Below are 26,722 nucleotides of genomic sequence, written 5' to 3'. Positions count from 1 at the left end.
TGAGAACCTTCAAGTATGCAACCCCAACTGCTACAACTGATTTTATGTGTCGCTATATGGTTCTGGTAGTTAATGTGTGAATTCTCATTCTTTAGAATACTACAGAATGAGGCCTATATATTTTCTTTTACATATAATTTGATAGAAACGTTTTAAAATGCAGTAATTCTTTAAAGGAAAACCAGATGCTCAGGTGGGTCAGCCTGCGGAGGGCGCACCTGCCCGGCAGGCGGAGTAGGCGGGGCCTCGGCCACGCGCGGGCTTGGAGGCGGGCTGGGGGCGGTGCCTTTTCTCTGTTTGTGCGCGCGGCGGCGGGGGGAAACGATTGGTGGCCCTTGAACCGGAAGTGGTTGGCGGCGCGCGGGCTCTCGGCGGGACCGGCTGGCACTGCAGCTTCTTGCTGCAGGATGGTGGGCGGTGGTGCGAAGCGTAGACTCCGCGGAGAGGGGCCGCAGGTACCGCATTGAGGTCCGAGGGCGGCCGTGGGCCCGAGGATCGCGCGGCGCGTTTGTCCTCGGCTGGAGGGCAGGCCGCGCGCTGCGGTCGGAGCGGAGAGCGGCGCCGCGCCTCGTCTCCGGGTCCCTCGGGGGCGCGTTGACAGCTCAAGGCCGGTTACAGTCTCGGGGCCCAGCCCTGGGGCGGCCACAGCCCGGGGTCCTCGGGGTCAGGTTGGCGCGGCCTGGCGGACCTCCCCCGGGGCGCGGGCTGACTTAGCCCACTCCCCCTACACCACCCTCCTTGTCCCACCCGTAGGATGGCGTGTGGGGCCCCTCCCGTGGAGCCGTCCCCGAAGCGGGTGACTCGGGGGATTGGTGTCGGGGCGCAGCGCCGAGCTCGGTCCGGGGCGCTCGGGATAGGGAAGAGGGGCGCTCACTTGGAGGGGCCGTCTGCTTAGGCTTTCTTGCATCTCACGTGAGTCAGCACTGCAAGAACAGGAAAGAGTCCGGCTGTAAAGAGTAAAGGAGGGTTTCCAAAACTTCCTTCAGCCGCGCTGTCAGCTGGGGTGCAGGTGGTGGCGGGGGTGGGGTGAGACGGTGCCGGAGGGCCAAGTTCTGGGCGGCCTTTGCCCCCGTCGCGCTTTCTAGAAATACAAGGGTAAATAAAGGATAAGGGCAGCCCTGAGGGGGACAGGTACTGTATAGTCCTGAACTCTAGTTATTGAGAATTGGGGGATCCTGAACTAGCATGTGAGCTCAGGCAGCGCTGAAACGCTCGTTCCTCCTTTTAAAGGGGCAGTGAACTGCTCTGACAGAGTGTTAGTGTTAGGAAAAAAGTCTCAGAAATGAAGAGGAGTCCACAGAGGCTACGGTTAACCTAATATAGGTAGCAGTTATGTATTCTGTGTTAGCACTGTTCTGTCTGTGTCTACAAATAATTTATTGTCACAGCCTTATGGTATAGGTACTACATAGACCTTTTTTGTAGCTGAGAAAATAGGGCACAGAGGTTAGATAACTCACCCAAGGTGACAGAGCTGGAAATGGCAAGAGTCAAGAATCTCCCTGAGCAGCCTAACCAGTATGCAAAACTGCCTTTTATCGAGGTATTTTTAAAGGCTCTTCTTTATAACATCTTAGATTTGCACCTGTCTTTGAAAGTCTAACCAAAGGCTGTTACACAAACAAGAGGGAGGGTGGGTCAGGCCCTGATGAGTTCCTGCTGTTGCCTGTTTACAGTTGGAGAGGCAGCATGCAGTGGTTGAGCACCACCCCGCCCCCCCGCCCCAACCCCGGAGCTGGCCCACTTGGGGTTCAGTGCGGTTCTTCACTTTCTAGGTGGAGACCCAGGGCAAGTCACTTAACCTCGGTTTCCTCCTCTGTAGAGTGTGGCTAATCAGATCAGATCAGATTAGTTGCTCAGTCCTGTCCGACTCTTTGTGACCCCATGAATCGCAGCATGCCAGGCCTCCCTGTCCATCACCAACTCCCGGAGTTGACGGAGACTCACATCCATCGAATCAGTGATGCCATCCAGCCATCTCATCCTCTGGCATCCCCTTCTCCTCTTGCCCCCAATCCCTCCCAGCATTAGAGTCTTTTCCAGTGAGTCAACTCTTCGCATGAGGTGGCCAAAGTACTGGAGTTTCAGCTTTAGCATCACTCCTTCCAAAGAAATCCCAGGGCTGATCTCCTTCAGAATGGACTGGTTGGATTCCCTTGCAGTCCAAGGGACTCTCAAGAGTCTTCTCCAACACCACAGTTCAAAAGCAATTCTCCGACGCTCAGCCTTCTTCACAGTCCAACTCTCACATCCATACATGACCACAGGAAAAACCATAACCTTGACTAGATGAACCTTTGTTGGCAAAGTAATGTCTCTGCTTTTGAATATGCTGTCTAGGTTGGTCATAACTTTCCTTCCAAGGAGTGAGCATCTTTTAATTTCATGGCTGCAGTCACCATCTGCAGTGATTTTGGACCTCCCCAAAATAAAGTCTCTCACTGTTTCCACTGTTTCCCCATCTATTTCCCATGAAGTGATGGGACCGGATGCCATGATCTTCGTTTTCTGAATGTTGAGCTTTAAGCCCACTTTTTCACTCTCCACTTTTACTTTCATCAAGAGGCTTTTTAGTTCCTCTTCACTTTCTGCCATAAGGGTGGTGTCATCTGCATATCTGAGGTTATTGATATTTCTCCCAGCAATCTTGATTCCAGCTTGTGTTTCTTCCACTCCAGCGTTTCTCATGATGTACTCTGCATATAAGTTAAATAAACAGGGTGACAATATACAGCCTTGACGTACTCCTTTTCCTATTTGGAACCAGTCTGTTGTTCCATGTCCAGTTCTAACTGTTGCTTCCTGACCTGCATACAGGTTTCTCAAGAGGCAGATCAGGTGGCCTGGTATTCCCATCTCTTTCAGAATTTTCCACAGTTTATTGTGATCCACACAGTCAAAGGCTTTGTCATAGTCAATAAAGTGGAAATAGATGGTTTTCTGGAACTCTCTTGCTTTTTCCATGATCCAGCGGATGTTGGCAATTTGATCTCTGGTTCCTCTGCCTTTTCTAAAACCAGCTTGAACATCAGGAAGTTCACGGTTCACATATTGCTGAAGCCTGACTTGGAGAATTTTGAGCATTACTTTACTAGCATGTGAGATGAGTGCAATTGTGCGGTAGTTTGAGCGTTCTTTGGCATTGCCTTTCTTTGGGATTGGAATGAAAACTGACCTTTTCCAGTCCTGTGGCCACTGCTGAGTTTTCCAAATTTGCTGGCATATTGAGTGCAGCACTTGTAGTACCTATTAATAGCTCATGAGGTACTTCTGGGGATTAGATGAGTTCCATCTATAGGTGTTTAGAACAGTGGCAGGCACTGTAGTAAGTGCATAACAAGTACTTATCACTAACAGTGTTTACTGTCATCTTTATTGCTTTTAGTATCACTATTGCGGCTTCCCAGGTGGTGCTAGTGATAAGGAACCAGCCTGCCAATGCAGGAGATTTAGATGCTTCTGGGTTGGGAAGATCCCCTGGAGGAGGAAATGGCAACCCTCTCCAGTGTTCTTGCCTGGAGAATCCCACGGACAGAAGAGCTTGGTGGGATACAGTCCACGGGGTCGCAAAGAGCAGAAACAGCTGAAGCGACTTAGCGTGCACGATGACACCATCAATTTTTTGATCCAATTTGAACAGCCTTTTTGTTCAGTTTAATTTTTTATGACCTGTGACACATTGTAATCTTTGGCATAATCCACTGTTATCCTTGATCATGGCCCACTTTGACCTCATTTGTTTAGTTATAGAACAGACACCTGGGAAGCCATTGCCCAGCCCAGGGACTGAAAGGAGAACCACAGCTCTCCATCCTCACGGTCCTCACTTGTCCTTTCTGCCCAGCTCCTTCCTGTCGCCCTTATTCAGTGCAGCTACAATCCCCAACTGTCTGTTTTTCCTTTGTCTTCTTATTTTACCTTTATCACCCATGAGGTTATTATGTCTGTCTGAACTATATTTTGAACTTCATAAAATGGCTGTCATGCTGTATATAATCTTTGGGGATTTTTTTCCTTCATTTAATGTTGTTAACATTGATCCATATTGTGTGTGGCTGTTTCCTTTTCACTAAGTAATACTCCATTTTGAGCCCTCTGAACTCATAATCACAGAAAACTAACCAGTCTGATCACATGGACCACAGCCTTGTCTAACTCAATGAAACTATGAGCCATGCCATGTAGGGTCACCCAAGACGGATGGGTCATGGTAGAGAGTTCTAACAAAACGTGGTCCACTGAAGAAGGGAATGGCAAACCACTTCAGTTTTCTTGCCTTGAGAACCCCGTGAACTGTATGTAAAGACAAAAAGATAAGACATTGAAAGATGAATTCCCCAGGTTGGTAGGTGCCTAATATGCTACCGGACATCAGTGGAGAAATAACTCCAGAAAGAACGAAGAGACGAGGCCAAAGAAAAAACAACACCCAATTGTGGATGTGACTGGTGATGGAAGTAAAGTCCGATGCTGTAAAGAGCATATTGCATAGGAACCTGGAATGTTAGGTCCGTGAATCGAGGCAAATTGGAAATGGTCAAACAGGAGATGGCAAGAGTGAACGTCGACATTCTAGGAATCAGCAAACTAAAATGGACTGGAATGGATGAATTTCACTCAGATGACCATATTATCTACTACTGTGGGTAAGAATCCCTTAGAAGAAGTGGAGTGGCCATCATAGTCAACAAGAGTCTGAAATGCAGTACTTGGATGCAGTCTCAAAAATGACAGAATGATCTCTGTTCATTTAAAAGGCAAACCATTCAATATCACAGTAATCCAAATCTATGCCCCAACCAGTAATGCTGAAGAAGCTGAACGGTTCTGTGAAGACCTACAAGACCTTCTAGAACTAACACTGAAAAAGGATGTCCTTTTCATTATAGGGGACTGGAATGCAAAAGTAGGAAGTCAAGAAACACCTGGGGTAACAGGCAAATTTGGCCTTGGAGTACAGAATGAAGCAGGACAAAGGCTTATAGAGTTTTGCCAAGAGAATGCACTGGTCATAGTAAACACCCTCTTCCATCAACACAAGAGAAGACTCTATACATGGACATCACCAGATGGTCAACACCGAAATCAGACTGATTATATTCTTTGCAGCCAAAGATGGAGAAGCTCTATACAGTCAGCAAAACAAGACCGGGAGCTGACTGTGGCACAGACCATGAACTCATTGCAAATTCAGATTTAAATTGAAGAAAGTAGGGAAAACCACTAGACCATTCAGGTATGACCTAAATCAAACCCCCTACGATTATACAGTAGAAGTGAGAAATAGATTTAAGGGTTTAGATCTGATAGACAGTGTGCCTGAAGAACTATGGGTGGATGTTCATGACATTGTACAGGAGGCAGAGATCAAGACCATCCCCAAGAAAAAGAAAGGCACATAGGCAAAATGGTTGTCTGAGGAGGCCTTACAGATAGCTGTGAAAAGAAGAGAAGCAAAAGGCAAAGAACAAAAGGAAAGTTATAACCATTTGAATGCAGAGTTCCAAAGAGTAACAAGGAGAGATAAGAAAGCCTTCCTCAGTGATCAGTGCAAAGAAATAGAGGAAAACAATAGAATGGGAAATACTAGAGATCTCTTCAAGAAAATTAGAGATACCAAGGGGACATTTCATGCAAAGATGGGCACAAGAAAGGACAGAAATGATATGGACCTAACAGAAGCAGAAGATATTAAGAAGAAGTGACAAGAATACACAGAAGAACGATACAAAAAAGATCTTCACAACCGAGATAAATCAGGATGGTATGATCACTCACCTAGAGCCAGACATCCTGGAATGCGAAGTCAGGTGGGCCTTAGGAAGCATCACTATGAACAAAGCTAGTGGAGGTGATGGAATTCCAGTTGAACTCTTTCAAATCTTAAAAGATGATGCTGTGAAAGTCCTGCACTTGATATGCCAGCAAATTTGGAAAACTCAGCAATGGCTGCAGTACTGGAAAAGGTCAGTCTTCATTCAAGTCTCAAAGAAAGGCAGTGCCAAAGAATGCTCAAACTACTGCACAGTTGCTCTCATCTCACATGGTAGTAAAGTAGTGCTCAAAATTCTCCAAGCCAGGCTTCAACAGTATGTGAACTTCCAGATGTTGAAGCTGGATTTAGAAAAGGCAGAGGAGCCAGAGATCTAATTGCCAACATCTGTTTGATCATCGAAAAATTAAGAGAATTCCAGAAAAACATCTACTTCTGTTTTATTGACTATGCCAAAGCCTTTGACTATGTGGATCACAATAAACTGTGGAAAATTCTGAAAGAGATGGGAATACCAGACCACTTCACCTGCCTCTTGTGAAACCTGTATGCAGGTCAGGAAGCAACAGTTAGAACTGGACATGGAACAACAGACTGGATCCAAAGAGGGAAAGGAGTACGTCAAGGCTGTATATTGCGACCCTGCTTATTTAACTTATATGCAGAGTACATCATGATAAACACTGGGCTTGATGAAGCACAAGCTGGCATCAAGATTGCCAGGAGAAATAGCAATAACCTCAGATATATAAATGACACCACCCTTATGGCAGAAAGTGAAGAAGAACTAAAGAGCCTCTTGATGAAAGTAAAAGAGGAGAGTGAAAAAGTTGACTTAAAACATTCAGAAAACTAAGATCATGGCATCTGGTCACATCACTTCATGGCAAATAGATGGGAAAACAGTGGAAACAGTGAGAGACTTTATTTTGGGGAGCTCCAAAATCACTGCAGATGGTGACTGCAGCCATGAAATTAAAAGACTCTTGCTCTTTGGAAGAAAAGTTAAGCCAACCTAGACAGCATATTAAAAAGCAGAGACATTACTTTACCAACAAAGGTCCATCTAGGCAAGGCTATGGTTTTTCCAGTGGTCATGTATGGATGAGAGAGTTGGACTGAGTGCAGAAGAATTGATGCTTTTGAACTGTGGTGTTGGAGAAGACTCTTGAGAGTCCCTTGGACTGAAAGGAGATCCAACCAGTCCATCCTAAAGGAAATCAGTCCTGAGTATTGATTGGAAGGACTGATGCTGAAGCTGAAACTCCAATACTTTAGCGCTGATGAGGAGAACTTTGAAAAGACCCTGTTGCTGGAAAAGATTGAAGGCAGGAGAAGAAGAGACGATAGAGGATGAGATGGCTTGATGGCATCACCGACTCAATGGGCATGAGTTTGAGTAAACTCTGGGAGTTGGTGATGGACAGGGAGGCCTGGCGTGCTGCAGTTCACGGGGTCGCAAAGAGTTGGATACGACCGAACAACTGAACTGAAAACTCCAATGTTTGAAAATCCTGTAACCATTCTCCTGTCAATAGGCATTTTCATTTGTCCTATTTTCAACTCATAAAACAGTACCTTTCTATGTATATCATCTGGTTCATAAATGCGCTTTGCAGACTTTAAATGATACCTAAAGTTACAAGGTCAAGTTGATCCTGAAGTTTAGGATTTCTCAGTGTTGGTTCTGTGGACATTTGAGCCAGTTAATTAAGCTTCTCTTAAAGGGCCTCTCCTGTGTTGTAGGACACTTAGCAGCGTCCCTGGCCTCCACCCACCAGAGTGGCAGTAGCACACGCTCCCTCCCAAATTTGTACAACCAACAATGTCTCCAGACACTGCTGAGTGTGTCCCCCTGGAGGCAGGATGGCTCAAGTGGAACAACCCTGATGTAGATGGGAATGAAAGGACAGGAAGGAAAGTTCCTACCACTTCTCAGAGACTGAAGATACGTAACCTTTGACCAGGAATTTTATCTCTGCAGAGATGGGCCGGGTATCTAAGGGGCATTGGAAAGCCTAGCCTACTTACAAAATACACTTATATTGCAGAGATGCTGGAGGGAGTTTTATAACCAATCTGGCATTAAAGGACCTTTTCTGAAATAATTTTTTAACTGTTTTAACCTCTCATATCCAGTTATATCTGACAATTTCCTCCGGTATGATTGCTTAGTCTGTTTAAACAAGAGGCATGATGGCATCCTGTTTACCCAAACGAGGCGAAACCTGCTCTTTTCTTTCTTTCTTTTTTTATTTCATTTTTTATTTTGTATTAGGGTATAGCCAATTAACAATGTTGTGATAGTTTCAGGTGGACGGTGAACGGACTCAGCCACACATATACGTGTATCCGTTCTTCCTGCAAACTCCCCTCCCATCCAGGCTGTCGTGTAACATTGAGCAGAGTTCCCTGTGCTCTACAGTAGGTGCTTGTTGGTTGTCCATTTTAAATGTAGCAGTGTGTTCATGTCCATCCCAGACTCTCTTATTATCCCTTCCCCTGCATCCTTCCCCACCTCAACCCCCCCCACCCCACGGCCAACCATAAGTTCATTCTCTCAAGTCTGTAAGTCTGTTTCTGTTTTGTAAATAAGTTCATTTGTATCATTTCTTTTTAGATTCCACATATAAGGGATGTCAAAGGATATTTCTCCTCTGTCTGACTTCAGTCAGTGTGACAATCTCTAGATCTACTTATGTTGCCACAAATGACATTATTTTATTCTTTTTAATGGTTGAGTAATACTCCATTATATATACACACCACATCTTTATGCATTCCTCTCTTGATGGACTTTCAGGTTGCCTCCATGTTTTGGCTATTGTAAACAGTGCCTCAGTGAACACTGAGGTACATGGATCCTTTCAGATACGTTTTACTCTAGATACATGCCCAAGAGTGGGATTTCTGCATCATATGGTAGCTCTATTTTAGTTTTTTTAAGGAATCTTTATACTGTTCTCCATGGTGGCTATACCAGTTTATATTCCCACCAACAGTGTAGGAGGGTTCCCTTCTGTCCACACTCTGTCCAGCATTTATTGTTTGTGGATTTTTTGAAGGTAGCCATTTTGACTGGTGTGAGATGAGATACCTCATTGTAATCTTGATTTGCATTTCTCTATTTAGCAAAGTTGAACATGTTTTCATGTGCGTCTTGGCCATCTGAATGTTTTCTTTGGAGGAGTGCCTGTTAACTCCTCTGTCCATTTTTTGACTGGGTTGTTTGTTTTGATGTTGTTAAACCTCATGAAGTGTTTGTAAATTTTGAAGACTAGTCCATTATAGCTCCTCCATCCATGGGATTTTCCAGGCAAGAGTACTGGAGTGGGGTGCCATTGCCTTCTCCAATAGGTCATATTACATGCAAGTATTTTCTCCCAGTCAGTGGGTTATCTTTTCATTTTTTTTTTTATTGTGTCCTTTGCTGTGCCAAAGCTTTTGAGTTTAAGTAGGTCCCATTTGTTTTTGTTTTTGTTTCCATTATTCTGGGAGACAAATCAAAAAAGACATGCTGCAATTTATGTCAGAGAATGTTTATAGTGCCTGGTCTCACATTTAGGTCTTTAATCTATTCGGGTTTATTTTTGTGTGTGGTGTTAAAGAATGATCTAATTTCATTTTCTTACAAGTAGCTGTCCAGTTTTACCAGCATCATTTGTTAAAGAGACTGTCTTTCCAACATTGTGTGGTATTGTTGCCTTTGTTGTAGGTTAATTGGCTATAGTTGCATGGCTTTATTTCTGGGTTTTCTATCCTGTCCCATAGATCTATATTTCTATTTTTGTGCCAGGGCATACTGTTTTGATGACTGTAGCTTTGTAGTATAGTCTGAAGTCAGGGAGCCTGAGTCCTCCAACTCTGTTTCTCTTTTTCAAAACTGCTTTAGCTATTTGGGGTCATTTGTGTCTCCATAGAAATTTTAAGATTTTTTGTTCTAGTTCTGTGAGAAATTGGTAATTTGATAGGGATTGCATTGAATCTGTAGATTGCTTTGAGTAATATAGTCATTTTGACAATATTGATTCTTCTAATCCACAATCATGGTATATCTCTCCATCTGTTTATATCTTTTTCAATTTATTTTGTTAGTGTCTTAGTTTCCACAGTATGGGTCTTTTACCTCCTTGGGTAGGTTTATTGCTAGGTACTTTATTCTTTTTGATACAATGATAAGTAGAATTGTTTCTTGAATTTCTCTTTCTGATATTCTGTTGCTAGTGTACAGAAATGCAACAGATTTCTGAGTTAATTTTGCATCCTGCAACTTTAGCAGACACACTGATGAGCTCTGGTAGTTTTCTGGCAGCACCTTTAGGATCTTCTGTGTATATTGTCCTGTCAACTGCAGACAGTGACGGTTTAACTTCTTTTCCAATTTGGATTCCTATTCTTTCCTTCTCTTCTCTGATTGCCGTAGCTAGTACTTCCAAAACCGTACTGAATAAAAGTGGCGAGAGTGGACATCCTTGTGGGCATTCTTGTCTTGTTCCTGAGCTTAGATGAATGCTTTCAGCTGTTCATCACTGAGTATGATGTTGGCTGTAGGTTTGTCATATATGGTCTTTATTATGTTGAGGTGTGTTCCCTCTGTGCTTACTTTCTGTAGAGTCTTTATTGTAAACAGCTGAATTTTGTCAGAGGCTTTTTCTGCATCTGTTGAAATGATCATATGTTTTTATTCTTCAATTTGTTAATATGGTACATAACACTGATTTGCAAATATTGAAAAATCCTTACTACCCCGGGATGAATCCCACTTGCTCATGGTGTATCATCCTTTTAATGCATTGTTGGGTTTGGTTTGCTGGTATTTTGTTGAAGCTTTTTGCGTCTGTATTCATCAGTGATACTCACCTATAACTGTCTTTTTTTATGTGGTGTCTGTCTGGTTTTGGTCCAGGGCGATGGTGGCCTCATTGAGAGTGGTTGGAAGTGTTCCTTTATCTACAGTATATGGCAACATAAACTTGGTGAACCTGATCTTGGAATTTACAGAAGTGGAGGGGAAGGTCTTTGGAAGGGGCTGCAGTCTTTCACAATGACAGTTGAATGGGCTGTCAGTAAATTATGAATTGTTTCTCTTTAAAGCTCACACTGGGGTTTCCCAAGTGGCACAGCAGTAAAAAATCCATCTGCAATGCAGAAGATACAGGTCTGATCCCTGGATTGGGAAGATCATTTTGAGTAGGAAATGGCAACCCACTCCAGTATTCTTGCCTGGAAAATGTTGTGGGCAGAGGAGCCTGGTGGGCTATAGTCTATGGGGTCCCAAAGAGTTGGACATGACTTAGCGCAGCATACACACCTGTGAAGGCATCTGGTCCTGGACTTTTGTTTGTTGGGAGTTTCTTCATAAACATAGTTTCAGTTTCAGAGTTCGTGATTGACCTATTCATATTTTCTGTTTCTTCCTGGTTCAGTTTTGGGAGACTGTGTCTTCCTAAGACTTTGTCCATTTCTTCTAGGTTGTCCATTTTATTGGCATATCGTTGCTCGTAGTAGTCTCATGATCCTGAGTGTTTCTATGGTGTCCATTGTAACTTCTTCTTTTTCATTTCTCATTGTATTGATTTGATGAATCTGATGATTTTGATGAATTTTTTCCTTGATGAATCTGGCTAAAGGTTTTTCAATTTTGTTTATCTTTTCAAAGAACCAGCTTTTAGTTTTGTTGATCTTTGCTGTTGTTTCCTTTTGTATCTGTTTCCTTTATTTATGCTCTGCTCTCTACGATTTCTTCCCTTATACTAATTTTAGGTTTTGTTCTTTCTCTAGTTGCTTTAGGTGTAAGATTAAGTTGTTTATTTGAGATTTTTCTTGTTTCTTGAAGTAAGATTCTGTTGCCATAAATTTCTGTCTTAAAACTGCTTTTGCTGCATGTCATAAAACCCTGCCCTTTTCTTATTCCTCATTTCCTGCTGTTTACCTTTTCTTTTTTCCATTTTGGCTTTTTGCTTTCTATGTTTCCATTATCTTAGAGACATGTGTTTAGATATTTGTTGTGTGTGCCCCTCCTGACCCAATTACTGTTCTTTTTCTCCTTGCCCAAAAGAATCCCCAGATTTTACTCAAACACCATATATAGAGTTTTAAAGAAAATGCATGTATCTCATAGAGTTGGGGGAATAAGATAAGCAAATTACTTTTAGAGAAACTAAGTTTTGTGTGCTGATTTTCAGTGTGAAAAACCGGTCGATGTGAAGAAGAGTAAGTCCTCTGAAGCTGACGTGCCCGGTGACCTTCGAAAAGAGGTGGAAAGCCATTACAGGCTTCCTCTGCCTGAAGATTTCTACCACTTCTGGAGGTTCTGCGAAGGACTTGACCCTGAACAGCCAGCTGGTGAGTGTTCCAGAACCTTCCTCCTGCTGCTGCCAGTGGAAAAGGCAGTAGGAAGCTGGACTCAGGATCTAAACAGTTCACAGAAAAGGAGCTTCCCCAAAGAGGTGTGAAGTCAGAGAAGCAGAAGGTAATGGTGTCACTGTGACCTGTTACAAGCAGAGGTGCATCACCCCGTAGTGCACTCTGATGAGCGGCTTGGGGGAAAACGGGAGCACACTCTGACCATGAGCGTGACTTAGCAGCTGCTTCTAGGAGCCTGTTGTACGGACGCAGTGAACCCAAACCTGTGTTCAACAGCAGTGAAACAAGAAGTAGGAAACAGCATATGTGCTCACAGTCACACATCTGTTCAGTGGACTGTATGTATAGTTTCAGAAGAATCCGGCAGATTTGCAGGCAGTAATAAAGCATTGTGCCTGGAATATTTTAAGTGAAAAAAGAGACCGTGTATAGCTTTTGCTGCATTAGTATTACGTCAGGAACATACACAGCCACGCACACAGATACACACCACACACAGACAGAAGCACACATCCCTGTATACTTTGTGAGCATACTGTCCCTGGAAGGTACACCAAAAACGGGTCACGTTGCAGCAGTTACTTTTCCCTGTTACCCTTTTGTACTGACGGAGTGTCTTCATGCGGTGCGGGGAAGCACTGCCTGGACTGTAGACAGGAACGTACACCGGGAGAGAGCTGGGCTTGGGCCGTGTTATCCACACATTCAACCATGCAGCAGCAACCTGTCTACAAGTATTCACAGACGTGTACAAGCGTGTTGGCAGAGATGGCCACTGAAGCAGTGTTTAGATTGAAAATGTAACAAACAGTAAATGCCTATCAATAGAGTAGACGTCCTCTTTCTTTAAAGAAACATTTAGTAGCCTGAGAAACTATTCAGAGGATTTAAGTGAGAACAGGATGAAGAACTAAAAAGCAGAGTACAAACAGCAAGATCTCCCTTTATAGCCCTATCTCATATCTGTTCATGGAGGGGGATGTTATTTTCCTCCCTCCAAGTCAACTATCTCCATGCCCTTCTCACTGTTGGCCCTTGCAAGAGTTCTCCCTCCGTGGCATTCTGGGCCCTGGTCCTGCCTCTGCGGGAAGCAGAGGGGCCTGTCTGTCGTAAGCGTGCACACCTGGCGACTCTGATCAGTGACTGGAGAAGGAAATGGATTCAGCCTGGGTTAGGGTGAGCCAGACTGAGCGCCCAGGAGGCCAGGAATCGAGACTGATCAGTAGTTGAGGGGGGGAGGGAGGAAGTACTTTAATTAAACACATTTGTAGTTAAATTACTTGTCCTCATGGGCTAGCCCTCTTGCCTGTCCCTTGGTCTGGGTGTGCTCACATATTTGAGGCAACAGCTGCATTGCGTAATAATGAGACAAGCTAAACGTCTGCAGCTCTAATAGGCCCCCAGGAACACAGAGCTGTCCTGTTTGGGCCAAAGTCAGAAACAGCAGGAGTGTTTGAAAGGTCCTCAGTGGTAAAGTTACGAGGAAATCCTAAATGTAAGGGCCACATCTTCATTGCTCTGATTTCTTTTCCATAGAGTGTTTACAGCAGACATCTTCAAGTGACTGAAGACTTCTTTTACTTTAGAAGCTCTTTTTAAAGACGGTTGCTTAGAAACATTTTTCTGAATGAAAGGTACTATTTTCTGCTTCTTCTAAGTAAACTTGTTTAATTTATAGATTCACTATCTGCAAGCCTTGGACTTCGATTAGTGGGTCCTTATGATATCCTTGCCGGAAAACATAAAATAAAGAAAAAATCAGCAAGCTTGAATTTTAATCTTCACTGGAGATTTTACTATGATCCTCCTGAGTTCCAGACCATTATTATTGGAGACAGTAAAACTCAATTCCACATGGGGTATTTCAGGTAAGGGTCATTTCTTCTAAAATACAGCTTTGTCTTTGTTTAGTCACTAAGTTGTATCTGGGTCTTTGTGACTTCGTGGACTGTAGCCTGCCAGGCTCCTCTGTCCATGGATTGTCCAGGCAAGAATACTGGAGTGGGCTGCCATGCCCTCCTCCAGGGGATCTTCTCAACCCAGGGATTGAATTTGAGTCACCTGCATTGGCAGGCGGATTCTTTAGCATTGAGCCACAAGGGGAGCCCTTACTTCTCCCAAAATACAGCTATTGCCCCTTTTATGAGTGCAAGCAGACATTCACTGGCCTCCCCAAGGCGAAGGGCATGTACCCTCTGTTGGTGGTGTTCTAACTTACTGACCTACCCTGGAATGGATGAACTTGTTAGGCCAACCTCATCAGTTTTTCTGCTGTGCTTATAAACTTTTTTCTTTTCGGTTGAGAAGAGCTCTTTTTGCCCAGGGAAGGTAATTCGGAGCAGCTGCTGTGACTTAAGTTAGGCATGTGTTTCCGAGGGCCGTGGAACTAAGCACACACTCTGAAGCAGACTGGTCCTCTTGTTTATTGTCTGGGTGGCCCTGTACCAGTCCCCTGTACCCGTGACTTTCTGTGACTCACTTTCATCCCACACACCTAACAAGAATATCTGGGGGTAAATGGATACATGCAAGATGCTCAGACTTAGAAATAGAGCCGGTGGAGGTGGGGATCCCTTGTCCACTTGAGAGGTGCTGTCGTTGACGGCGGGGTGAGGGACAGAACATGGAGGGAACGTAGGGATGCTGTGGGCACCCAGGGCTGGGAGTCGGGCCCTGACCCGCTGGCCTCCCACTGCCCGTCCAGGACCTTAGCTGAGTCACCTGGTCTCTCTGTGTGGTTTCCTAGTCATACAGTGAAGAGACTTGGTGGTCGATATGCTTCCAGTTCTTTCACCGCAAATATTCTGTGGTCCTCCCGTCTCGTTTCTTTTTGCTGCTCCACCTTCTTTGTTTTTCACAGACTGTAAAACTGGGGTGGGATGATTGTATGTAATTTCACCTCCTTTTGACAAGCTTTATTCCCCCTTTCTTTGTATTTAGGTGTAAAAGTAACTAGGTCCTAAGAATCTTAATTTTAGGTTCTGTTATATAAATGAGATTTGTTGTGGATATTCCTAAGAAGCCTAGAACTTAAACCTAGCAAATTCATTAGCAATTTTTTAAAAGACATGCAGATATAAATTCTTATTTTCAAACCTAAAATCCTCCCTTCTGATAAGTTATGGGCAGCTAAATTTTTATTACCTTTCGTTTAAACAGGGATTCTCCTGATGAACTTCCTGTATTTGTCGGTACAAACGAAGCAAAGAAAAATTGTATAATTGTTCAAAGTGGAGATAATGTGTTTGCTGCAGTCAAGTAAGAAAATATTTCACTACCTCTCCTATTGATATTTGTTTACAATTTTTATACCGTATCAGTCTCTCTGATTTTTAGAGCATTTCCATGAATTTTGCAGACTTCCCTTGCATACACACTTCATCTTTTCACCAAACAATAGACTCTTTTCTGACTACTTAATGAAAATATTACTTAAACTTGACCTTATTTGTCCCATGGCAAGGTCACAGGATTTTTAGGCATCTGACTTTAAACACAGTCATGGCGAGCTCGTACTGAGCAGCTGCATTACGTGGAATGTGATTCACACAGAAGGTTGAGTGTCGTGAAGCAGGCAGTCTGCACATCCTGGGGGCAGGGTGGGAGTGAGGGACCGGTGGGGGGGTGGTGTTGATTCAGCTCAGTGGTGGGTGGTCTCTGACCCCCAGGGAAGAGCTGGGGAGTGGGGCTCCGGGACTACATTGTCTGTCAGGATCTGGGCCAGTGAGAGGGAGCCCCTTGCCCGCCGTCCCTGGACACTGGGGACGGGACAGGACGGTCATGTGCCTCTACGAGCCAGTGGGGCTGGATCCGGTCTCCACGCTCTGATATCAGGGCCTCGTCTTCAGTAGGGCAGGGGGGCGAGCGGCATGAGCTGAAGCACAGGATGGGCGTCGCGGGGGCACCTTGCTCTGTCCTGGGCAGCTGCAGGCCCCGTCTGCAGCACGTGTGCAGTGGACTGTAATAAAATGAAGAAGGCATCTGACTCGCTAAGTAGATCATGTTTGTGTGACATCTTTTAATCACCTGCTTTTAAAAAGACTTTGATTCCCTGTGCTTGCATGGCACAGATTGGCAGTAAACAGGACTCGGACTCAAGTCTGTCGGTGAGCCTGCAGGGCCCCTGCATGTGCAGACCGCTGCGTCCGAAGGGCGGAGGGCTCCCGGCAGGCTCCCTTCTCTCCTGGCAGCTCTGAAGTTACAGAAGGTGTGGCTTGCTCTTCATATTTTATATGGTTCTTCACACCCTTCGTTGTTTGTTTCCTTGTCCGTCTCCTGCGCTGATGTGTGGGTTCATGGGAGAGAGGCTTTTTCCTGTGCGCGGCGCCTGCTCTGTGAGTCAGGCATTCCTTCCACAAACTCTGACAGCAGAACCACCACGTTTCCTTCAGTCCTACTGGTCTTATCAAAAAGAAAGTTCAGTTGTTATCTAAAATAATACAAGATTGTTCTGGCATTTTTTAGCTTATCAGAGAACACAGAAGAAAGAAAACAAAAATTCACTGGTGATAAATTTATAATTTAGGGGAACACCACCAAGGATTTGAGTAGCTAACGTTATTCAAAAAATGTTTTGTACTTTGGTAATTTATATCAAACATGTTTGATAAAGTATTAATAATACTTCTATAGGTTATAATACTTTTCATTTATTATAGATTATAATACTTTGTGTATATTTAGTATAATTTTTGAGACTTTATTGAAATCAGTTAATTAAAATAATTTGTATATCAGCCTGAGTAAGGTGTTTTCAGGCAGACCATTTGTTAAAAACAAATTATTTATGCCTAGGGAAACTAGTTTTCTTTGCGTAAGATTTAATAGTAGCCCAAGAAAATGCAAATTCGGCTAACAAAGGTGAGTAAAAATTAAAGAGTGGTAATACCCAGTGGAGATCAGCCCTGGGATTTCTTTGGAAGGAATGATGCTAAAGCTGAAACTCCAGTACTGTGGCCACCTCATGCGAAGAGTTGACTCATTGGAAAAGACTCTGATGCTGGGAGGGATTGGGGGCAGGAGGAGAAGGGGACGACAGAGGATGAGATGGCTGGATGGCATCACTGACTCGATGGACGTGAGTCTGGGTGAACTCCGGGAGTTGGTGATGGACAGGGAGGCCTGGCGTGCTGCGATTCATGGGGTCACAAAGAGACGGACACGACTGAGCGACTGAACTGAACTGAACTGAATGCCCAGTGGTGTTTACGGTGTAAGAAATCCTTGTGCTCTGTGTTAATTGGTAAAACGTTTATGGAGAGCAGTTGGAATACGGCTGTTTATATATTTTTTCAAAGATTTCTTCACAGATAATGAAGGTTGCCAGGTACTGTGCTGCACCTTAAATTAGCAATTCCATTCCTAGCTCCTTATCTGAAGAAGTTTTGGGTTTGTACACAGATATCTGTATATATTGCAGGTTATTTATAAAAAAGAAAAGTTGGAAAAAATGCACATTTCCAGCAGTAGAGAAAATTAGGTAAGTAAACAGAGACTATCCATGCAGTGTAGCACCAGGATATTGATCCGTCAGTTTAGGAAGGTGTGGACACATTGCATGAGGAGGTCATGTAACAGAATGGTGTGGAAAGGTCCCCGCTTCACATCCTGGAACACACACAGAAATCCAGGTAGACTGGAGGTTTTAAAATTCATATCTTTATACAACAAAATTAGAAGTTATTTTCTTTATTCTTTCTTTTCCCTAAAATAATTGTAGCAGTATCTGGACCTCACATACCTCCTGAAAGGTCTCAGAGACCGTGGGGTACACAGGCTGCTCTGGGCACTGATGCTGAGTTAATGGTTTGAGACCCTCACATGGGAGCTTCACCTCAGCTGCTGTTCCTCAGCTCCTCCAGAGCAGGACTCGGGAACATTTTTTAAAACTACCTATTACAGGTAAATCTGAGTGTAGCCCAGAGGTGCACTTCTGTAACTTTAATTCAACGAACATTCATTTCAGTGGACGTTTAATGGGTGCGTACTTCGATTGGGGCCCAAAGACCATTTAAAATATTTGCTGCTTTCTCTAAATACGGCCAGAGTGTTAGGTCTTGGGTCGAGTTGCACTGTTAAATATCCTCTTCTCTTCTCCCCTGCGCCCGGACATCCTCTGCCTCCCCGCCTTGCTGTCCTGTGTTGTGCAGACTTATTCTCATAGGCCATGACTTTTCAAGCAGTGGCTCTGAGTAGAATCCTTGAAACTGGGAACCCAGGAGGTTCTGATGCATGCTCTGCTCCGGAACCCGAACTGAACGGCGGCTATCAGACAGTGGGGTGTGGAGCCTGCCCGCCGGCTCAGGGGCCGTGAGGGGCGCTCTGGGTGGTGGTGGGGGTGTTCTCTCACCCCTCGACGAGCGGGCGGCAGCGGGTGATCGGCGGACGGTGTCGTCACAGCACAGCCACGACGCGAGTGTCAGCACCGTCCCCAGGTTGCCGACGGAGCTGGAAGGACGAATCAGGCCCTGCGGCTGGGCGCCGGGTGGGAAGTGCGGAGGGTCTGTCTCAGTGAGAGAGGCCCTGTGGGACCAAGAGCTGAGCTCAGCTGTTTTCCACTTCCACTGGAGAGAGTGGCCGGCACACAACCGGGTATTCCGACCTGAGTGTTGGGGAGACGTTTTCTCAAATGAACTGATGAAGACAATTGACTGTTGTCATTTCTAAAAATTCAAGATTTGAAAAGCAAATCTTGTAAGTTGTAACCAGCCTTGTGAGCATGGCAGCCGCTCACTTCCTGAAGACTTTGCTACTGTGATGGGTGGTGCTGTGGCTGTGGTCTCCCCCACCGTGACGGGACGGGGAGTCTGGTGTGACGGCGAGCTTCACTCTGGGGGAGCGCTCTATAGCCTAGTGAACTGATCTTTTCCTCACGAGCACCACAGGAGTCTCCCGAGGTCCAGGCTCACTCACGGCTCGTGGAACAGCACAGGACGTTCTGGCTCTTTCCGCGGGCACATCTCCGCCCGGAGCGGAGCACCGCAGAGCGGTGTCAGCACAGGTTTGAAGCTGAGATGGAGCTGGGCAAGCAGGAGCGGAAGTGGTCCTGCCGGGCAGCAGGGCCGCCGGTAGGGGTGGGCCCTGCCCCGAGAGGCCCTCCCCGTGGGCCCGCGGGAGGCAGGGAGGAGGCACGCCGTGGGGAGGGGCAGTGAGGGGAGGGGCCCCAGGCCCGGGCCGCAGTGTGCTGTGCAGTCGTGTTGACAGACCGACCTCCTGACTCACGGCTGCTGAGGCAACACGAGGTGTGCTGGGACTTTGCTGTAATTAGGAGACTCTGATCCTGGTGGTCTCAGCTTTAACCAGCGCACACTCATTCTCTCAGCTTGGGTACGGTGTGGTCCTCTGCCTCAGCTTCCTGATCTGTAAAATGGGGATGAGAACAATGCCCCAGCGGGCACTGCCCAGCGTCAGTGCTGGGCAGGAGCGGCTTCCTCCCGCGAGCCTGGCAGTGGCTGCAGGAAGGGGACTGGGCCAATTCCAGCTTGCTCTTGCACTCTTGACTTTCTGCTCTAGCGGTAGAAGTCTTTTTTAAAAAATTACTGCAGTATAGTTGGTTTACAATGTTGGGTTAGTTTCTGCTGTACAGCGCATGAGTTACACATATATCCCGTTTTTTAGATTCTTTTCCCATGTAGCTCATTACAGACTATTGTGTACAGTTCCCCGTGCTGTATACAGTAGGTCCTTATTAGTTATCTGTTTATATAGTGTGTACATGCCAGTGCCAATCTCCCAATTTATCCTTTACTTCCTGGTAACCGTAAGTTTGTTTTCTACATCTATAATTCTATCTTTGTTTTGTAGATAAATTCATTTGTATCCTATTTTTAAGATTCTTTTCCTCACTTCACTTAGTATGATAGTCTCTGGGTTCATCCATGCTGCACAGATGACATCATTTCGTTCTTTTATTGCTGAGTAGTATTCCATTGTATGTAGGTACCACATCTTCTTTACAAGTTGTAGGTACAACATCCTCTGTTGATGGACATCTAGGTTGCTTCCATGTCCAGGCTGTTGTGAATAGTGTGCAGTGAACACTGGGGTGCACCGACATGTCTTTTCAGATTATAGTTTTCTCCAGGTGTATGCTCAGGAGTACGGTAGCTCTGTTCTTAGTTTTTTGAGGATCCTCCATACTGTTCCCCATATTGGCTGCAAGAGTGTAGGAGGGTTCCCTTATCTCCACACCCTCTCATGCATTCTTAAAATTATTTCCATAACTGGCAATAATGTACTATTTCACATACCTTTAATATTTATTTTGTATACTTCGCTGGCGGTCTGGTAATTAAGACTCTGTGCTTCTTCTGTTGGGGGGCATGAGTCCAATCCCCTGTGGGGGAACTAAGATCCCACACGCCTTACCATGCAACCAAAAAAATAAAAGTGAAAATTAAGTTACTTTAAAAAAAAGTTATTTTGAATTGTGCTTTTGTATTAGCTTATAAAATAGTTTTGCTTTCCTTTACATTTTTAAAATTTCTTAACACAGATTTGAAGGTAACATTTAAAAGAATTTGCTGATGTTTAAGTATTATAAAGGTCCTCCAGTTCTGCACAAGTGGAAAGTCGTTTTTTGGAGTCTCCACATTCTTTTCTCCTGTTACATCAGACTTCTGCAAGGTTGTATGTCAGATCCTAGCATCAAGTGATGCAACATAAACTTGGCTTAACCTCACTTTTTAAGTACCTTGCGTCTTGGTTGTAGACATCACAGGGATAAACAGATCTTGTTTGCTGTTTCTGTGACTGGTAGGTATTTATTAATACTGCTTTTCTCTTGTCTGAAGAATCTGTTAGGGGCTTTGAGAGAACGTTGGTGGTTATTCTGCCTTCTATTTCTCGGGGTTTGATATCTGTAACTTGGCTCCCCTCAACTTCCCAGGGTCGGTGCACTTAGTACAGTAGGGTACATATGAACGAGGGCTACATACTAATGAGGGCTTTTACTTCTTTTTCAGATTATTTTTGATGAAAAAACTTAAAGAAGTAACAGATAAGAAGAAAAGTAGTCTCTTGAAAACCATAGATGAGAAACTCACAGAAGCAGCCAGAGAACTGGGGTTCTCCCTGGAGCAGAGAACTGTGAGGATGAAGCAGAGAGACAAGAAAGTATGAGTTCCATCTGTCGGTCTCTGTTTGCTGTTTCAGGGTAGGGGGCGGCGGGGGTGGGTTCCCGCTCACCTGCATCTCCTCCCCTCCCCTCCTGAGGAGAGCTGTCCCCGCCTCCCACAGAGCTGGCTCCAGGGTGGTTCGGGGGCTGGACTGGAAGAGTCCTGCAGGTGTGGTGGGCACGAGACAGGGCACCCTCGCTGTGGTTGCAGAGCTCAGGCCAGGCCAGCCCAGTCTCTTTAGTCTTGACCTACCAGTCGCTCATCTCATAGTAGAAGAGCGGCTTTGTACCTCACACTTGCTTACATTTCTTTTTTTAATAGCTAAGGCTGGATGATTTCATGCCAGGTGATTTTGGGTAGATTTGTAAAGGTCTGCCTTACGGGCTTTATATAGTCAGCCCTGAGGGTAGTTGGCATATGGGCGACGTTGTTCCTGAGCTGTGTACTGGGGTGTGCGAATTCCTCCAGGAATTGGTGTGAGAAGTCGTCTCTCCCTGCTTTATTGAGCCCACCAGCCTTCCTTTTGCGCCTGCTGTGTGAGTGGAGTTTCATAAATAGCAGATACCTCTGGGTTTGGGATCCTTCTGGTTTTTCACTTGGCACCTGCCTGGGTAACAGAGAAGCTGAAAGAATTCTGCTTTGGGGCAAATGAGAATTCTGAGTCCATCCTGATAACCCCTGAGAGGGACATTTATTACTGGAGTCTGGACACCCAGTCTCCTCCAGCCTCTGAGCAGGGTCTCCTGCATGTGGCTGCTTCATCTGTGCATTCTCAGGCAAATGGAGTACTAGTCAGCCCTGAATAAGCCAGTACTGGTAACTAAGTACTTTAGCTTAGTTATTAAAAATCCTACTCCAGTTCATTTTCTGATCCTGACTCAGCCGCAGGGGTGGGTGACTTTCAGGTAAGTTGTAGTCACTGAGTCCCTGTCTTATCAGCTCTTTTAGTCCTGGAGGTCAGGAAGTAGTTTCTAAAAGTGTCCATGGCATGAAACTCCCTGCATGGGGCATTTCCCTGCTCTAAGATTTCATGCTGCTGTTTTACCTCTCCAGTTTTCACCAGGGGCCTTTTCCCACCTTAGAGTGAGGGGAGGGGAGCGTGTCTCACCCCGCTGTGACGTAGCCTGGTAAACACATAAAAAGAAAAAAAAAACCTTAGAACCATGATTTCAACCATGGTGATAATGGTTATGTCATTTGCCTCCATAAAGGGTGCCCCCAAACTAGAAGCTGCCTGACTTAGGGGAAGTTTGCTGGCAAGTCTGAATGCTCCTGGGGACCTGTGTTTCGCAGACGGGCAGGAGTTCTGGCCACATCCCCTCCTGCTGGGCGGGCCTCTGGCTCTCTGCGCAGCAGCTGTGGCTGTGGCCTGAACTGACACCACCCCCTGCCTCTGTGGCGGGACACCCGGGGATGACTTCCCTATGCTGACAGTTAGTAAAGGCCATTCATTGCACTGCTCTGTAATTATTTCAAGTACTTGACTTCTACCTGATTTTAAAGGAAAGAAATAATAGTTAACTTCTGCCCTGGGGTCCAAATCTACTGAAATAAAAGGCACAAATTATATTTTGGCAGAAGTCTTAAGGGTTTGTGTATGAGCTTTATTTGCCCCCTTTGTTGTTTTCGTCTATTTTCCACGTTATTTTTGTTTTATTTAAGGTGGTGACAAAGACCTTTCATGGGGCAGGCTTGGTTGTCCCAGTGGATAAAAATGATGTTGGATACAGAGAGCTCCCTGAAACGGATGGTAGGGTATTTATGTGGCCATGAGCATGTGTTAATGTGTGGGGGGAGTTTCCTTGTGTTGAATAGGTGGATACAGTTCCCCACCCACCTGCAGTGACGAAGGGCTCAGGCTCTGGGGTCAGGGAGGCTTGAACTGAAGCTGGGTTTGCAGCTGTGTGGCCTTAACCAGTTGTATAACTTTATTAAATGACATCTTCCATCTGTCACATGGTGAGTGGCGGTGAGTACCGTCCATAGGGGTGTCTGGGAGTAACCCGATACATAAGGTGCTTATTATTAATGCACTGCTTGCCTAACAGCACTTGGAACAGTGTTTTTACAAGTTTAAACAATACGAGCCTATGGTCTAGGTGACTTTTTCTACTGTTTCACAACCTTTGACATTACGGTCACTTACACTATAGTAGTTACTGAAACAGCATGTGTTTGTGGACAGTTTTCCATCTGAATGTAGGTTTTTTTAGCTTTTAGAAGCCCATCCTGAGTTACTTCTTCTGTAAGTATAAGCACTCTTTGCAAATGGACTTTTCATACACAAAATCTGATGCTTTGTTGAAAAGGAGGATAAAATCTCTCCTGAGCGCTCTGCCTGTCCCCTGCCCTTCCCCTTTCCTTTTCTCCTGGGAACACGCCTTCATCTGGCTCCCTTGGGAGGGGAGGAGTGGGGCGTGCAAACAAGAGGGCATCGAGATCAGAAATGTTAAAGCACTGTTTTTTCTAATGTGGATAAATGTTAAGCAGTTTTCTCTATTTTACCTCAAATTGCATTTGTGCTGTGGCCCCACACCCCCACGTTGGTAAAGGAATTGGTAAAGGTTTAATTCCACAGTGATTTGTCTCTCGTATTTTTCTGTACTGCTTTTTAAAAGTAAGTTAGACAAAGGCAAAAAGAGCAAACTTTACTATTAGGATTTTTTTTTTTTTTTAAACCCAGCTTCTGGTGTGGATGAGCCTAGAGTGGGGCTCTGTGTATGCTCGGTCTCCATACTGTTTTTGATTTTTTTCAACCATTTAAAAATGAAAACACATTCTTATCTTGAGGACAGTTAAAAACAGGTGGGCCAGGCTTGTGCACCCTGGACTAGCCCAGGGAAAATCTCTGGAAGCTGGTGTGACTCCTGGTTGTAGTTAGACTCATGGAGAAACCACTTTGCTGGAACAAGAAATGGTTTTTGTTAAGATTCAAGCATAAAAATGGCTAAAGTAAAATGGCTGATGTGTTACAGCACCAAGGCAGGAGGCCCCAGGGACAGTGTCACGGGGAGGCGTGGGTGCTCACAGGTAACGCTGCGGCCCTGTTCTCTCAGCCAGCCTCAGGAGAATCTGCGGGACAATTGTGGAGGCCCCGAGCGACGCCGACAGACTGCAGGCCTTTGCCCCCGTCCAGGAGATGATGACCTACGTGCAGTTTGCTAACGATGAGTGCGACTATGGGATGGGGCTGGAGCTGGGACTGGACCTCTTCTGCCATGGCTCCCACGTGAGTGAGCACCACCCCCCCCCCACACACACACACACGTGGGGTATGGACTCAGCTGGAATTTCAAAATGAACTTTTTGAAATTATTTTAAGCAGATTCTTGAAAGATTCTTGAGTTCTAAGAATATTTCTTATTTGAGGTTCATCTTATGTTTCTGGCCAAGGTGAACGACCAAGACTTTTTTGCCTTCAGGTATATGTTAACATGGGGCTTCCCAAGTGGCTCAGCGGTAAAGAAACCCGCCTGCCAATGCAGGAGATGCAGGTTTGATCCCTGGGTGGGGAAGATCCCCTGGAGGAGGAAATGGCAACCCACTCCAGTATTCTTGCTTGGAGAATCCCATGAACAGAGGAGCCTGGCGGGGCTGCATTCCTCTAAAGAGTTGAACATGGCTTAGAAACTCAACAACAAATGTTCAAGTGATCTATTAGCTATGTATACAGCTTCGGTGTGACACATACACCTTCCTGGGCTCCATCTCATTCTCCATAGGGGATCTGTTCTGTGTTAGATGAAGAGCAAATGCTATTTGGAAATATGCTTTAAAATCTTTAAGACTCAGTGCCGATGTTTTATCATTAACACCTCCTCATTAAACAGGAGACACCCACTCACAGTTCCAGCAGGGGGTACCTCAGCTCTAGTTGTTTCAGGGTCAGGGAGGCAGGTGATACGGTGACTTTGGGGCTGTCACCTGCCTCAAGTCCTGTCTTCCCAGCAGTGGCCGTGGGAGTGTGGGGAGCGCTCCCCGACCGTCTGTCCTGCTTGTGGCCACAGTCTGTCCTTCCCGGCCACGGCACCTGGAGACAGGTGAAGAGTCTGCATTTGGGACGTGGGCTCTGTTAAACAAGTACCTGCTGCGCTCTCTGGCTGATGTCACCTTCTTTGGTTTTTCAGTATTTTCATAAAGTTGCTGGCCAGCTTTTACCTCTGGCATATAATCTGCTGAAGAGGAATCTCTTTGCGGAAATTATTGAAGCTCATCTAGCAAACAGGAGCCAAGAGGACGTGGACCAGCTCGCAGCATGAGTGGGGCTGCCTCTCTGGTGTACAGGATTGCAGAGCTTTCGTGTGAAACATGTCCTTCTGTTTTTAAGGACTACAGGAAATAAATGAATGGCAACTTTACTTTCCTAAAGCTCTGGTGGCCTGCTTTTCTTTCAGACAGTTGGGTAACCTGCACGGTGATGCCCAGCTCACCTACGGAAGAGGGGGTTCAGCCCCACTGTCCCCTTCAACAGCAGGCCATGCCCAGCGCCTGTGGATGAGCCCGAAGGAGTTGGGTCCCGAGACTAGGGGTTAACACGAGCTGCAGCCACAAGGACAGGGCCTTGGGGCCCACCCCAGGCCCTCCCCAGCTTCAGGTGGACAGCATTTACTCAGCCCCTGGGGTCCATTCCTTCCGGCACTGCTCCCAGGGCTCGGCGTGTCAGTATAGCACAGGATGCAGACACTGTGTACTCAACACACCAGGAGGGTTTTCCACGACAAAGTATGCACTGGGTCTCCAGTGCAGCCCAAGGGGAGCTGTGTTTCACCAGATGCAGATCCTTTTTAAACCTGACAAAACATCCCTCACCTTACAGACTCAGAGCTCACGGTCAGATGCAAAGCAGCAAGCTGTGGATGGGCCACAGGCCCGTTAGCAGAGCTTCCCCCCTGAGGTCACCTGGCTCACCCCCATCTTGTAGGACCAGCTAGGCCTGCCCACGGAACTCTCCAAAGTTACTGTGTCGCCGCCTCCTGAGTCCCAAGACCTGGAGTCTTCGGGACGGCAGAAGCAGGACACACTCCCGGGGAGGCCCTGGAGTCAGACGAGCCTCCAAATGGATGTGCACCTGGTGAACACGGTGCCCCTCACTGGGTGCCAGGGGGAGTCTCCCCAGCACTACTGGAGATGACACACCCATAAGTCACAGCTCCCCTCAGCTGAAGCCCATGTCCAGCACTGCGCCCCCCCCCGCCCCCCCCTGCCACGGCCACTGAGACCCAGCAGACGGGGCCTCAGTCCCATCCAGGACTGGCCCGTGCTGACAGAGGGCCTCCTGCCACAGCCACTGAGACGCAGCACACAGGGCCTCAGTTCCATCCAGCACTGGCCCGTGCTGACAGAGGGCCCAGGCTGTGATGCAGTCCCTTCCCTGAGCGCTACCTGCAGGGCCCAGGCACGTCCGAATGCCAAGCGATTTGTGTTAAAAAACCGACACAGTACAGTGTGTGTTAAAACAGTCTAACCT

At 45.9% G+C, this 26,722-nt stretch overlaps 1 protein-coding gene across 3 annotated transcripts; it reads left to right on the top strand.

The window, feature by feature from the left end:
• Positions 1–303: 303 nt before the first annotated feature.
• On the top strand, positions 304–25,623 carry HPF1 (histone PARylation factor 1). Of its 3 annotated transcripts, XM_070794358.1 has the most exons (9): positions 320–455; positions 8,081–8,197; positions 11,959–12,118; positions 13,818–14,007; positions 15,299–15,397; positions 21,103–21,253; positions 22,918–23,005; positions 24,312–24,484; positions 25,383–25,623. In XM_070794358.1, the coding sequence occupies exons 1-9, from the start codon at positions 408–410 to the stop codon at positions 25,512–25,514; spliced, it is 1,158 nt and encodes a 385-aa protein (XP_070650459.1). In that variant the 5' UTR covers positions 320–407; the 3' UTR covers positions 25,515–25,623. The 3 variants fall into 3 exon arrangements, with proteins under 3 accessions (XP_019821324.2, XP_070650459.1, XP_070650460.1); XM_019965765.2 differs by lacking the exon at positions 8,081–8,197 and having other exon boundaries at positions 304–455; XM_070794359.1 differs by lacking the exons at positions 320–455; positions 8,081–8,197 and adding an exon at positions 1,152–1,543.
• The last annotated feature ends 1,099 nt before the right edge of the window (positions 25,624–26,722 follow it).

Source organism: Bos indicus, chromosome 8, assembly GCF_029378745.1.
Source record: "Bos indicus isolate NIAB-ARS_2022 breed Sahiwal x Tharparkar chromosome 8, NIAB-ARS_B.indTharparkar_mat_pri_1.0, whole genome shotgun sequence".
Taxonomy (NCBI): domain Eukaryota; kingdom Metazoa; phylum Chordata; class Mammalia; order Artiodactyla; family Bovidae; genus Bos; species Bos indicus.
The sequence above is the reverse complement of the archived record's forward strand: the minus strand, read 5'-3'. Positions and strand labels throughout refer to the sequence as shown.

What these genes read in the sequence shown, in the direction of transcription:
- HPF1 (XM_070794358.1), top strand. Translation starts at nt 408, where the DNA reads ATGGTGGGCGGTGGTGCGAAGCGTAGACTCCGCGGAGAGGGGCCGCAG. An exon ending in TGAAGCAGAGAGACAAGAAA is followed by an intron (nt 21,254 to 22,917) that starts GTATGAGTTCCA and finishes GTTTTATTTAAG; the next exon opens with GTGGTGACAAAGACCTTTCA. An exon ending in TCTTCTGCCATGGCTCCCAC is followed by an intron (nt 24,485 to 25,382) that starts GTGAGTGAGCAC and finishes TTGGTTTTTCAG; the next exon opens with TATTTTCATAAAGTTGCTGG.